At 45.6% G+C, this 12,157-nt stretch overlaps 1 protein-coding gene across 2 annotated transcripts in view; it reads right to left on the minus strand.

Annotated features, from left to right (window-relative positions):
• The window catches only part of TIMM17A (translocase of inner mitochondrial membrane 17A), a 36,146-nt gene that overhangs the window by 12,986 nt on the left and 11,003 nt on the right, over positions 1 to 12,157 (minus strand). For both annotated transcript variants that reach the window (XM_038379584.2, XM_043500330.1), the window contains exon 3: positions 6,019 to 6,082. In XM_038379584.2, coding sequence (XP_038235512.1) covers positions 6,019 to 6,082 — 64 coding nt within the window. The remainder of the gene's footprint in view (positions 1 to 6,018; positions 6,083 to 12,157) is intronic.

A 12,157-nucleotide genomic window follows, 5' to 3' on the forward strand; every position in this document is an offset into this window, starting at 1 on the left:
CTGCCCCAGGCTCAGCCCAGAGCCCCCTCCCATACAACGAACACCTCGACCCCAGTCCAGAGCCTGCACCCTCTCCCAAACTCCAACCCCAACCCCCTGCCCCATGACAGTGAATGAGGGTGGGGGACAGCGAGCAAGTGAGCAAGCAAGCAAGCAATGGGGGGGCCTCAGGGAAGGGGCAGGGTGGATCCTGGGTTGCCCTTAGATTCAAAAAGTGATCTTGGGCGTAAAAAGGTTGGAGACCACTAACTTAGACCATCCTTGACAGGTATTAGTCTAGCCTGCTCTTAAAAATCTCCAATGACAGAGATTCCACAACCTTCCTAGACAATTTATTCCAGTGCTGACAGTTAGGAAGTTTTTCCTAATGTCTAACTTAAACCACCCTTGCTGCTTCTTGTCCTATCCTCAGAGGTTAAAGAGAACAAATTTTTCTCCCTCCTCCTTGTAACTAACTTTTATGTACTTGAAAACTGTTATGCCCCACGGCCCCCCCCTCCTCCCCTGTCTTCTCTTCTCCAGATTAAACAAATCCAATTTTTTCAATCTTCCCTCAAAGGTCATATTTTCTAGATCTTTAATCATTTTTGTTGCTGTTGTCTGGACTTTCTCTAATTTGTCCACATCATTCCTGAAATGTGGCACCCAGAACTGGACACAATACTCCAGTTGAGGCCTCATCAGCGCAGAGTACAGCAGAAGAATTACTTTTCATGTCTTGCTTACAGCACTCCTGCTAATATATAAAAATCATAAATCATAAACAAATGCTGTAGGACAGTTTAGTATCTTATTTCAATACTGTTTTTGTCATTTAAAAAAAACTTAACAAAAATCTAGTTCATAGATGGTAAGATGCACTTCTCACCAATCTTGCAATCCTCTTTATTTTAAAGTGCTTTCATGCTTGTAAAAGCATAACGCCAGAAAATAAAAACTCATTTTAAGAGGGGCACGATGAACAGCAGCAATACTAATAAACAGCTTCATGAGCTCCATGTTAGATGCCCAGGCTCCCTATACAATGCATGTGGAGAGGTAGGCACCTAAGAAGTGGATTTACAAAAGCCAACGAATGGAGTGGGGAGCCACCTAAACTAGCCAATAGGAAATCGGAGAAATGTAAAGCTAGAAGGGACCTTGAGAGGTTATCTAGTCCGGCCTCCCAAGCTGAGGCAGGACCAAGTAAATTTAGATCATCCCTGACAGGGGTTTGCCTAATCTGTTCTTCAAAACTTCCCTTGGAAGCCTGGTCCAGTGTTTAGCTAGCCTTGTCGTTAGAAAGTTTTTCCCTAATATTTAACCTAATTCTCCCTTGCTTCAGATTAACATCATTACTTCTTGTCCTACCTCCAGAGGCCATGGAGAAGTGATCACTGTCTTCTTTATAATAGCCCTTAACATATGTGAAGACTTACCAGGTTCTTCTTGGGTCTTCTTTTCTCAAGAACAAACATTCCCAATTTTTTTTTTTAACCTTTCCTCACAGGTCCAGTTTTCTAAATCTTTTATCATGTTTGTTGCTTTCTTCTGGATTCTCTTCAACTTATCCATATCTTTTGTAAAATGTGGCAGTGAGAACTGGCACACAGTATTCCAGCTGAGGTCTCGCCAGTGCTAAATATAGCAGGACAATTATCTCCTGTGTCTTACATACAACACTCTTGTTAACAACACACCAGAATAACAAATTGGGTTTTTTTTTGTTTTTTTTTTGCTGATACAGACTAACACAGCTAACTGAAACTTCACAACTGCATCTCAATGTTGACTCATATTCAATTTATGGTTTCAGAGTAGCAGCCGTGTTAGTCTGTATTCGCAAAAAGAAAAAGAGTACTTGTGGCACCTTAGAGACTAACAAATTTATTTGAGCATAAGCTTTCATGAGCTACAGCTCACTTCATCGGATGCATTCAGTGGAAAATACAGTGGGGAGATTTATGTACACAGAGAACATGAAACAATGGGTGTTACCAAACACACTGAAAGGAGAGTGATCACTTAAGATGAGCTATTACCAGCAAGAGAGCAGCGGGGGGGGGGCGGGGGGCGGAGAGAACGGCCCACTTTGATTATCACTACAAAAAGTCCCCCACCCCCACCCCCGCTTTCCCCAACTAAATCATCCCACCCAGGGCTTTGTCAAGCCTGACCTTAAAAACCTCTAAGGAAGAAGATTCCACCACCTCCTTAGGTAACGCATTCCAGTGCTTCACCACCCTCCTAGTGAAAGTTTTTCCTCATATCCAACCTAAACCTCCCCCACTGCAACTTCAGACCATTACTCCTTGTTCTGTCATCTGCTACCACTGAGAACAGGCTAGATCCATCCTCTTTGGAACCCCCTTTCAGGTAGTTGAAAGCAGCGATCAAATCCCCCCTTATTCTTTTCTTCTGCAGACTAAACAATCCCAGTTCCTTCAGACTCTCCTCACAAGTCATGTGCTCCAGTCCCCTAATCATTTTTGTTGCCCTCCACTGGACGCTTTCCAAATTTTCCACATTCTTCTTGTAGTGTGGGGCCCAAAACTGGACACAGTACTCCAGATAAGGCCTCACCAATGCCGAATAGAGGGGAACGATCACATCCTTCGATCTGCTGGCAATGGCCCTACTTATACAGCCCAAAATGCCATTTGCCTTCTTGGCAACAAGGGCACACTGCTGACTCGTATCCAGCTTCTCGTCCACTGTAACCCTTACGTCCTTTTCTGCAGAACTGCTGCCTAGTCGCTCGGGCCCTATTCTGTAGCAGTGCATGGGATTATTCCGTCCTAAGTGCAGGACTCTGAACTTCATCAGATTTCTTTTTGGCCCAATCCTCTAATTTGCCTAGGTCCCTCTGTATCCTATCCCTACCCTCCACCGTATCTACCACTCCTCCCAGTTTAGTGCCATCTACAAAATTGTGAGGGTGCAATCCACGCCATCCTCCAGATCATTAATGAAGATATTGAACAAAACCAGCCCGAGGACTAACCCTTGGGGCACTCAATTTGATACCGCCTGCCAACTAGACATGGAACCATTGATCACTACCCGATGAGCCCAACGATCTAGCCAGCTTTCTATCCACCTGATAGTCCATTCATCCAGCCCATACTTCTTTAACTTGCTGGAAGACCATATCTAAAGCTTTGCTAAAGTCACGGAATAACACGTCCACTGCTTTCCCCTCATCCACAGAGCCAGTTATCCCGTCATAGAAGGCAATTAGGATAGTCAGGCATGACTTGCCCTTGGTGAATCCATGCTGACGGTTCCTGATCACTTTCCTCTCCTCTAAGTGCTTCAGAATTGATTCCTTGAGGACCTGTTCCATGATTTTTCCTGGGACTGAGGTGAGGCTGACTAGCCTGTAGTTCTCTGGATCCTCCTCCTTCCCTTTTTTAAAGATGGGCACTACATTAGCCTTTTTCCAGTCATCCGGGATCTCCCCCAATTGCCATGAGTTTTCAAAGATAATGTCCAGTGGCTCTGCAATCACATCAGCCAACTCCTTTAGCACCCTCAGATGTAGCACATCCGGCCCCATGGACTTGTGCTCATCCAGCTTTTCTAAAGAGTCGTGACCCACTTCTTTTTCCACAGGGGGCTCATCACCTCCTCCCCATACTGTGCTGCCCAGTGCAGTAGTCTGTGAGCTGACCTTGTTCGTGAAGACACTGGCAAAAAAAGCATTGAGTACTTCAGCTTTTTCCACATTCTCTGTCACTAGATTGCCTCCCCATTCAGTAAGGGGCCCACACTTTCTTTGACCATCTTCTTGTTGATAACATACCTGAAGAAACCCTTCTTGTTACTCTGAACATCCCTTGCTAGTTGCAACTCCAAGTATGATTTAGCCTTCCTGATTTCGCTCCTGCATGCCTGAGCAATATTTTTATAGTCCTCCCTGGTCATTTGTCCAATCTTCCACTTCTTGTAAGCTTCTTTTTTGTGTTTAAGATCAGCAAGGATGTCACTATTAAGCCAAGCTGAGGCAGTCAAAGTCTGCTTTTCTGAAGTCCAGGGTCCATATTCTGCTACTCTCCCATCTGTACCTGTCTTTATTGACTTTCACGTTGCTGATTTCAGACCAGTTCTCCAATTTGTCAAGGTAATTTTGAATTCTCATCATGTTCTCCAAAGTGCTAGCAACTTCTCCCAGCTTGGTGTCATACATACATTTTATAAGCATCCTCTCCATTCCATTTCCAAGTCAGTAATGAATGGCAAGGAAGGGTGTGGCATAAGCCTTGTCCTTTAAAGGGACTTAGGCGCCTAACTTCAGGCCAGAGGGAGAGATTCACAGCCATGAACCCTCTCCTGGAGTTAGGCACCAAAGGTAGGTCAGTCCTTTCTAGCAAAAAGCAGGAGGAGGAAGAGGAGGTGGCAGCAGCTATCACCTCATTCCCTATAGTTCTGTGGTCAGTGCATACACACAAGTTGCAGGAGACCCAGGTTCAAATTCCCAGAGAGGAGCAGGATCTTGAAGTTCAGTCTCTCCCTTCCCAAGTGAGTGCCCTAATCACTGGCTGTGGGGTATCCTGGTTTAGGTTTTGCTCTCTGGTTCCTGTTAAAGCTGGTCAACTTTGTATGAAATAATTAAATATTCATTGGAATAGGGACTTCAACCTAACTCTCACATATCCCAGAGGAGTTTCCTAATCACTGGGCTCTAGAGTCACTCTCACTTTCTCTCTGGCCCAATCCACTAGACCAGTGGTCTCCAAACTTTTTGAATCGCGCACCCCCAGGGCCAGCTCTAGGGAAGCAAAGAGAGAGAGAGAGCTGCCACCGGCGTGCCGTCGAAGACGGAGCGGGGAGAGCCGAGCTGCCGCTGGCACTCCTCCTGCCGCGCACCCCCAGGGATGGTCTTGAGCACCCCCTAGGGTGTGCACACCCCACTTTGGAGACCACTGCACTAAACATGCTTTAAGGTGGCCTTTGAGCACTCCTACTGGATTGGGCCCCACAGGCAGGGTAAGTGGGCAAACACCTAATTTGGAAATCTCACCGGGGCTTAGGTGTGAACTAGGTGTCAGGTGAATGTGCACATTACCAGCAGAAATGTAGGCACCTGAAGGGTTAGATGGCAACTGAGTGCGAGTACTGAGGGTCTAAATTTTGACTTAAGTGCCTCAAGTGGCAGTTAGGTGCTTTTGTAGATCTAATCCAGGAGCAGGCAAACTTTTTGGCCTCAGGGCCACATCGGTTTCCAAAATTGTATGGAGGGCCGGTTAGGGGAGGCTGTCTCTCCCCAAACAGCCAGGCATGGCCCAGCCCCTGCCTCCTATCCGAACCTCCCCGCTTCTCGCCCCCCGACGGCTTCCCCGGGTCTCCTACCCCATCCATCACCCTCTTTTCCCTGTCCCCTGACCACCCCCGAACCTCCCATCCCTGACTGCCCCTGCATCCAACACCCGCTCTCATTCCTGACTTGCCCCCTGGGACTCCTGCCCATCCAACCACCTCTTCTCACTGTCCCCTGACCACCCCTGGATCCCCCACCCCTGTCTGCCCCCTGCCGCCCCATCCAACCCCCCTCTCCTTCCTGACTGTCCCCCCAGGACCCCTGCTCCATCCAACCCGACCCCTATCCACACCCTCGCCCCCTGACCACCACCCCCAACTCCCCTGCCCTCTATCCAACCCCTCCTGCCCCCTTACCGCACTGCCTGGAGCACCAGTGGCTGGCAGTGCTACAGCCACGCAGCCCAGAGCACCGGGTCAGGCCACAGCTCTGCAACTGTGCTGCCAGGCCACCCAGAGCGTTGTGCCAGCAGCGCAGTGTGCTGAGGCTGCAGGGGTCAGGGAACAGCAGGGGCGGGGCCGGGGCGAGCCTCCTGGGCCAGGAGCTCAGGGGTCAGACAGGAGGGTCCCGCGGGCCATAGTTTGCCCACCTCTGATCTAAGTCCTTAGAGGTGAAAAGTTCTGAATCCCATCCAAATCCCCTGAAGTTCCCTTGAAGTTCTCTTTTAAAATTGGAAAAAGGCTTAAGAATACAGGCTTAAGTGTACAGACTGCAATTACCTCCCAATAGCGGTGCTCTGGTTTTAATAGCTGTCAAACTTCCCCGCAGCCGGTGGTTTACACCCTAAAATAAACCAAAGACAACAATCAGAATGAAACAAAACTAAACATATTTAAGTTTTACAGCTAATTAAATTGCACCCTTTCAGACCCAGTTATAGTTATTACTAAGCATCTGGAAGTTCTTTCATTATAAATCTGTTTTTGTCAGGAATTTATAAAAACAGCCATTTCATACTGTATTATACATAAACTCAAAGTGGAATTGTTTTTAATCCATATAGTTATCAATGCTTTCTGATATTTTTATTTTCAGTTAATATTTAGTATGTAATTATAACACCTGTAAACTACACAAATCAGTTATTTATAATTTTCTGTGATGATGTAAAGTCTAATTGCTGGACCACTTATATTTTCTTTAGGTTTTTTTTTTTTTTTTAAACCAAGACACTAAGGGCTTGGCTACACTTGTGAGTTAGAGCACATTAAAGTGGCCCCAGGTGCCATAGCTCACTCCCCATCCACACTGGCCAGGCACGTAGAGTGCTCTGACTCCACGGCTAGAGCGCTCCTGGTACTCCACCTCGGCAAGAAGATTAACGTTTGTTGTTTAGTGGCTGAAACGCCCGGGGCATCAGTGTGAACGAGGTGTTGCATTACTGCTCTGTGATCAGCCTCCAGAAACGTCCCATAATCCCCTTAAGTCACGTGGCCACTCTTCTCATTGTTTTGAGCTTGCCTAGGAATGCGGATATGCCCTCTGAAAGCTCCATTTCTGACAGCTAACACCAAGACAAAGCAAGCCGTTCCTGTGGAATGCTGTGCGAGAGAGAAAGAGAGGCGGGGAGGAGGGGCGCCTGCTGCTATCTGAACTTACATGAAAGCATGCTGACATGCTTTCAGCCCCCCAAAAACCCACTCTCTCTCCCTCCCACACACACCACACTCCCTGTCATACTCAACCTTCCCCCCCATTTGAAAAGCAAGTTGCAGTCAATTGCATGCTGAGATAGCTGCCCATAATGCACCGCTCCCAATGCTGCTGCAAGTGCAGCAAATGTGGCCACGCCAGTGCGCTTGAAGCTGTCAGTGTGGACAGACTGCAGCGCTTTCCCTACTGCACTCTACAAAGGCTGGTTTAACTCAAAGCACTCTACATCTGCAAGTGTAGCCATTCCCTAAGTAACGTTTTTACCACATGAAAAACAAACATTACACGATAGTATTTTACATTTATATATAGTAGAACCTCAGAGGTACCAACTGATCATTTAACTACACTCCTCATTTGGAATTGGAAGTACCCAATCAGGCAGCAGCAGAGACAAGACCAAAAAAAAAGGAAATAGTGTTAAATGTACGCTACAAAAAATAAAAATAAATGGAAAGCAGTATTTTTCTTCTGCATAGTAAAGTTTCAAAGCTGTATTAAGTCAATGTTCAGTAACTTTTGAAAGAACCATAATGTCTTGTTCAGTGTTACAACCATTTCAGAGTTACGAACAATCTCCATTCCCAAGGTGTTCATAACTCTGAGGTTCTACTGTCATTCCTATGACTCCTTTTCTCCTGAATCATCCCAAATTGCTTCAAAGTATATAGGCAGAAAACCAATGAAATTCAGAGTGGAAGCATGTCAACAGATAATTGCCGCACAACATAATGCACACAAGTGAACAGAGAGGAAATTTCATCCACGTATGCTAGGGAAACCAACTTTTAGGGGAGACTGCCATGGGAAGGTTAAAGGAAAACTGTTATTACACTTCTGTCTGAAAATATATTATCTATTACTGTTAGAAGTAACTCCCAAGATTGCTATACTAGAAAGATTAGTGAAAATATTTCATTTTTCAGTTTTACTTCGTACATTTTTACAGCAATTTTTCTATAGATAGTTTTACTATTTCTCCTACAGAATTTGTTTCTCCTATATAATCAGTTTTCCTCATTTCTGTGTCTTTCACACAGCAACAATACAGATAAAAATATTTTTAAAACATGAAAATATGGTTTTATCCCCTAATTTAATAGAACTGAAAATGTGTAGCAAATGAAACGTTAAACTCTTAAAAAAAAAAATCTAGAGGGATTTTTTAGATGATGGTGTCACTTTCGCATTCACCCAGAACAGAGAGGAATTCAACTTTTAAGATTAATAACCTTTCCAGAATGGAGAGAGGTAAATAATGGTGTCCTCGAGGGATCTGTACTGGCACCAGTACTGTCCAATATCTTTATAAATAATCTGGAAAATGGGGGAAACAGTGAGGTGGCAAAATTTGCAGATGACATAAAATTACTCAGGATAGTTAAGTCCAAGGCAGACTGTAAAGAGCTACCAAGAGAGCTCACAAAACTGAGCGACCGGGCAACAAAATGGCAGATGAAATTCAGTGTTGATAAATGCAAAGTAATGCACATTGGAAAACATAATCCCAACTATACATACAAAATGATGGGGCTAAGTTAGCTGTTACCATTCAAGAAAGATCTTGGAGTCATTCCGAATACAACAGAGACATCCTTGCTGATCTTAAACACAAAAAAGAAGTTTACAAGAAGTGGAAGATTGGACAAATGACAAGGGTAGAGTATACAAATATTGCTCGGGCATTCAGGAGTGAAATCAGGAAGGCCAAATCACACTTGGAGTTGCAACTAGCAAGGGATGTTCAGAGTAACAAGAAGGGTTTCTTCAGGTATGTTATCAACAAGAAGATGGTCAAAGAAAGTGTGGGCCCCTTACTGAATGGGGAGGCAACCTAGTGACAGAGAATGTGGAAAAAGCTGAAGTACTCAATGCTTTTTTTGCCTCTGCCTTCACGAACAAGGTCAGCTCACAGACTACTGCACTGGGCAGCACAGTATGGGGAGGAGGTGACGAGCCCCCTGTGGAAAAAGAAGTGGGTCACGACTCTTTAGAAAAGCTGGATGAGCACAAGTCCATGGGGCCGGATGTGCTACATCTGAGGGTGCTAAAGGAGTTGGCTGATGTGATTGTAGAGCCACTGGACATTATCTTTGAAAACTCATGGCGATTGGGGGAGATCCCGGACGACTGGAAAAAGGCTAATGTAGTGCCCATCTTTAAAAAAGGGAAGGAGGAGGATCCAGAGAACTACAGGCTAGTCAGCCTCACCTCAGTCCCAGGAAAAATCATGGAACAGGTCCTCAAGGAATCAATTCTGAAGCACTTAGAGGAGAGGAAAGTGATCAGGAACCGTCAGCATGGATTCACCAAGGGCAAATCGTGCCTGACTAACCTAATTGCCTTCTATGACGAGATAACTGGCTCTGTATATGAGGAGAAAGCAGTGGACATGTTATTCCTTCCTTTAGCAAAGATTTTGATATGGTCTCCCACAGTATTCTTGCCAGCAAGTTAAAGTAGTATGGGCTGGATGAATGGACTATCAGGTGGATAGAAAGCTGGCTAGATAATTGGGCTCAACAGGTAGTGATCAATGGCTCCATGTCTAGTTGGCAGGTAGTATCAAGTGGAATGTCCCAAGGGTTAGTCCTCGGGCCGGTTTTGTTCAATATCTTCATTAATGATCTGGAGGATGGCGTGGATTGCACCTTCAGCAAGTTTGCAGATGACACTAAACTGGGAGGAATGGTAGATACGGTGGAGGGTAGGGATAGGATACAGAGGGCCCTAGACAAATTAGAAAACTGGACCAAAACAAATCTGATGGGCTTCAACAAGGACCAGTTCAGAGTCCTGCACTTGGACGGAATAATCCCATGCACTGCTACAGAATAGGGCCCGAGCGACTAGGCAGCAGTTCTGCAGAAAAGGACGTAGGGGTTATAGTGGACGAGAAGCTGGATACGAGTCAACAGTGTGCCCTTGTTGCCAGGAAGACTAACAGCATTTTGGGCTGTATAAGTAGGAGCATTGCCAGCAGATTGAGGGATGTGATCATTCCCCTCTATTCGGCATTGGTGAGGCCTCATCTGGAGTACTTTGTCTAGTTTTGGGCCCCACACTACAAGAAGGATGTGGAAAATTTGGAAAGAGTCCAGTGAATGGTGACAAAAAACAATCAGGGGGCTGGAGCACATGACTTATGAGGAGTGGCTGAAGGAACTGGGATTATTTACTTTGCAGAAGAGATGAGTGAGGGGGGATTTGATCGCTGCTTTCAACTATCTGAAAGGGAGTTCCAAAGAGGATGGATCTAGCTTGTTCTCAGTGGTAGCAGATGACAGAACAAGGAGTAATGGTCTCAAGTTGCAGTGGGGGAGGTTTAGGTTGGATATTAGGAAAAACTTTTTCACTAGGCGGGTGGTGAAGCACTGGAATGGGTTACCTAGGGAGGTGGTGGAATCTCCTTCCTTAGAGGTTTTTAAGACCAGGCTTGATAAAGCCCTGGCTGGGATGATTTAGATGGGGTTGGTCCTGCTTTGAGCAGGGGGTTGGACTAGATGACCTCCTGAGGTCCTTTCCAACCCTGATATTCTATGATTCTATGAATACTTCTCTGAAAACATTCCCTCAATGTGCAGGGCAGTCAAAAAAGCAAACAGAATGTTGGGAACCACTAGGAAAGATGTAGATAATAATTAAGTAAAAATCATAGTGTCTCTTTATAAATTAATGGTATGCCCACATCTTGAACACTGCATTCAGTTCTTGTCACCCCATCTCAAAAGAGATATATTAAAAATGGAAAAGGTACAGAGAAGAGCAACAAAAATCATTAGGGGCATGGAACAACTTCCATATGAGAAGAGATTAAAAAGACAGATTTTTCAGCTTGGAAAAAGAGATGATTAAAAGGGGAGATATGATAGAGGTCTATAAAATCATGACCAGCGTGGAGAAAGCAAATAAGGAAATGTTATTTACTCCTCCTCATAACACAAGAACTAGGAGTCACCAAATGAAATTAACAGACAACAGGTTTAAAACCAACAAAAGGAAATACTTCTTCACACACAACGCACAGACAACCTGTGGGACTCATTGCCAGGGGATGTTGTGAAGGCCAAAACTACGTCAGGATCCAAAAAACAAACAAACACTCTAGAGAAGTTCCTGGCTATTACCCAGGATGGTCAGAGATGCAACATCATGCTCTGGGTGCCCTTAGCTTCTGTTTGCCAGAAATTGGAGTGGACAACTGGGGATGGATCACTCGATGATTGCCTGTTCTATTTATTCCCTCTGAAACAAATGCTGTTGGCCACTGTTGGAAGACAGGATACTGGGCTAGATGGACCATGGTCTGACCCACTATGGCTGTTTTTATGTTAACCTTAACAGAACTCTATGGGTTAGATTCACAAAGGGAATTAGGCACCTAACCAAGATTTAGGGGCAACTGGTACTCATAAAACCCCAACTAAGCTGCTGCCAAACCCTGTAGATGCCTAAACTCACTTGGGGGTCAAAGTTTTTGCAGGTGTCTAAGTTTCTGTGTCGGGCATGCAAACTACTGCCTCACTCTAGGCATCTGGATGCCTATGGTCCAGTGCAATTCACAAACCAGGGGAAGGTAAGTGCTCCTCCGCCTAACTTGCGTCTGTGTCCTGATCTAGTAGGTGTGCCCACTGTATGCCAAACTCCACACAAAATAGTTGGGAGGATTGAGGAGAGCTGGTGCGAAGGGGAAGGAGGAGCTACCTTGTAATTTTTGGTCTAGTACTCACCCTGGATGTGGGAGATCCTCGATTCAAGTCCCCCCATCACTCAATGAGAAGGGGTTTAAACAGACATTGGCCACCTCTTAGGTGAGTGTCCTAACCCAGTGTTCCCAAACATTTTGGGTCTTTTTTTTGCAACCCACCATTACATATACGCATCCTCACTCTGGCACTGCAACCCTAATCCTGGCCAAGTGTGGAGAGGTGGCTTTGGGCCAGGAGAGCAAGCCTGCCCTGAGTTCACCCCACAGCGACGCCTTCTGTTCCACTGGGCTCAGTCCAGCTCCCTGCTCTCGGCCTTGCGACCTGGTGCTGGGCGACAGAGCATCACTTAGTTTGGCTGATGAAGGAGGGGCATCTGGGCCAAATCTGAGTAGCACTGCAACCCCAGGCCTGGGAAAGGACAGGAGCCACTGCTGCAAGGGGAGTGAGGGGTGGGCTTGTTCTTCATATACTTCTCCTGACGTGTGTGTGTGTATGT

This window comes from Dermochelys coriacea, chromosome 21, assembly GCF_009764565.3.
Source record: "Dermochelys coriacea isolate rDerCor1 chromosome 21, rDerCor1.pri.v4, whole genome shotgun sequence".
NCBI lineage: Eukaryota > Metazoa > Chordata > Testudines > Dermochelyidae > Dermochelys > Dermochelys coriacea.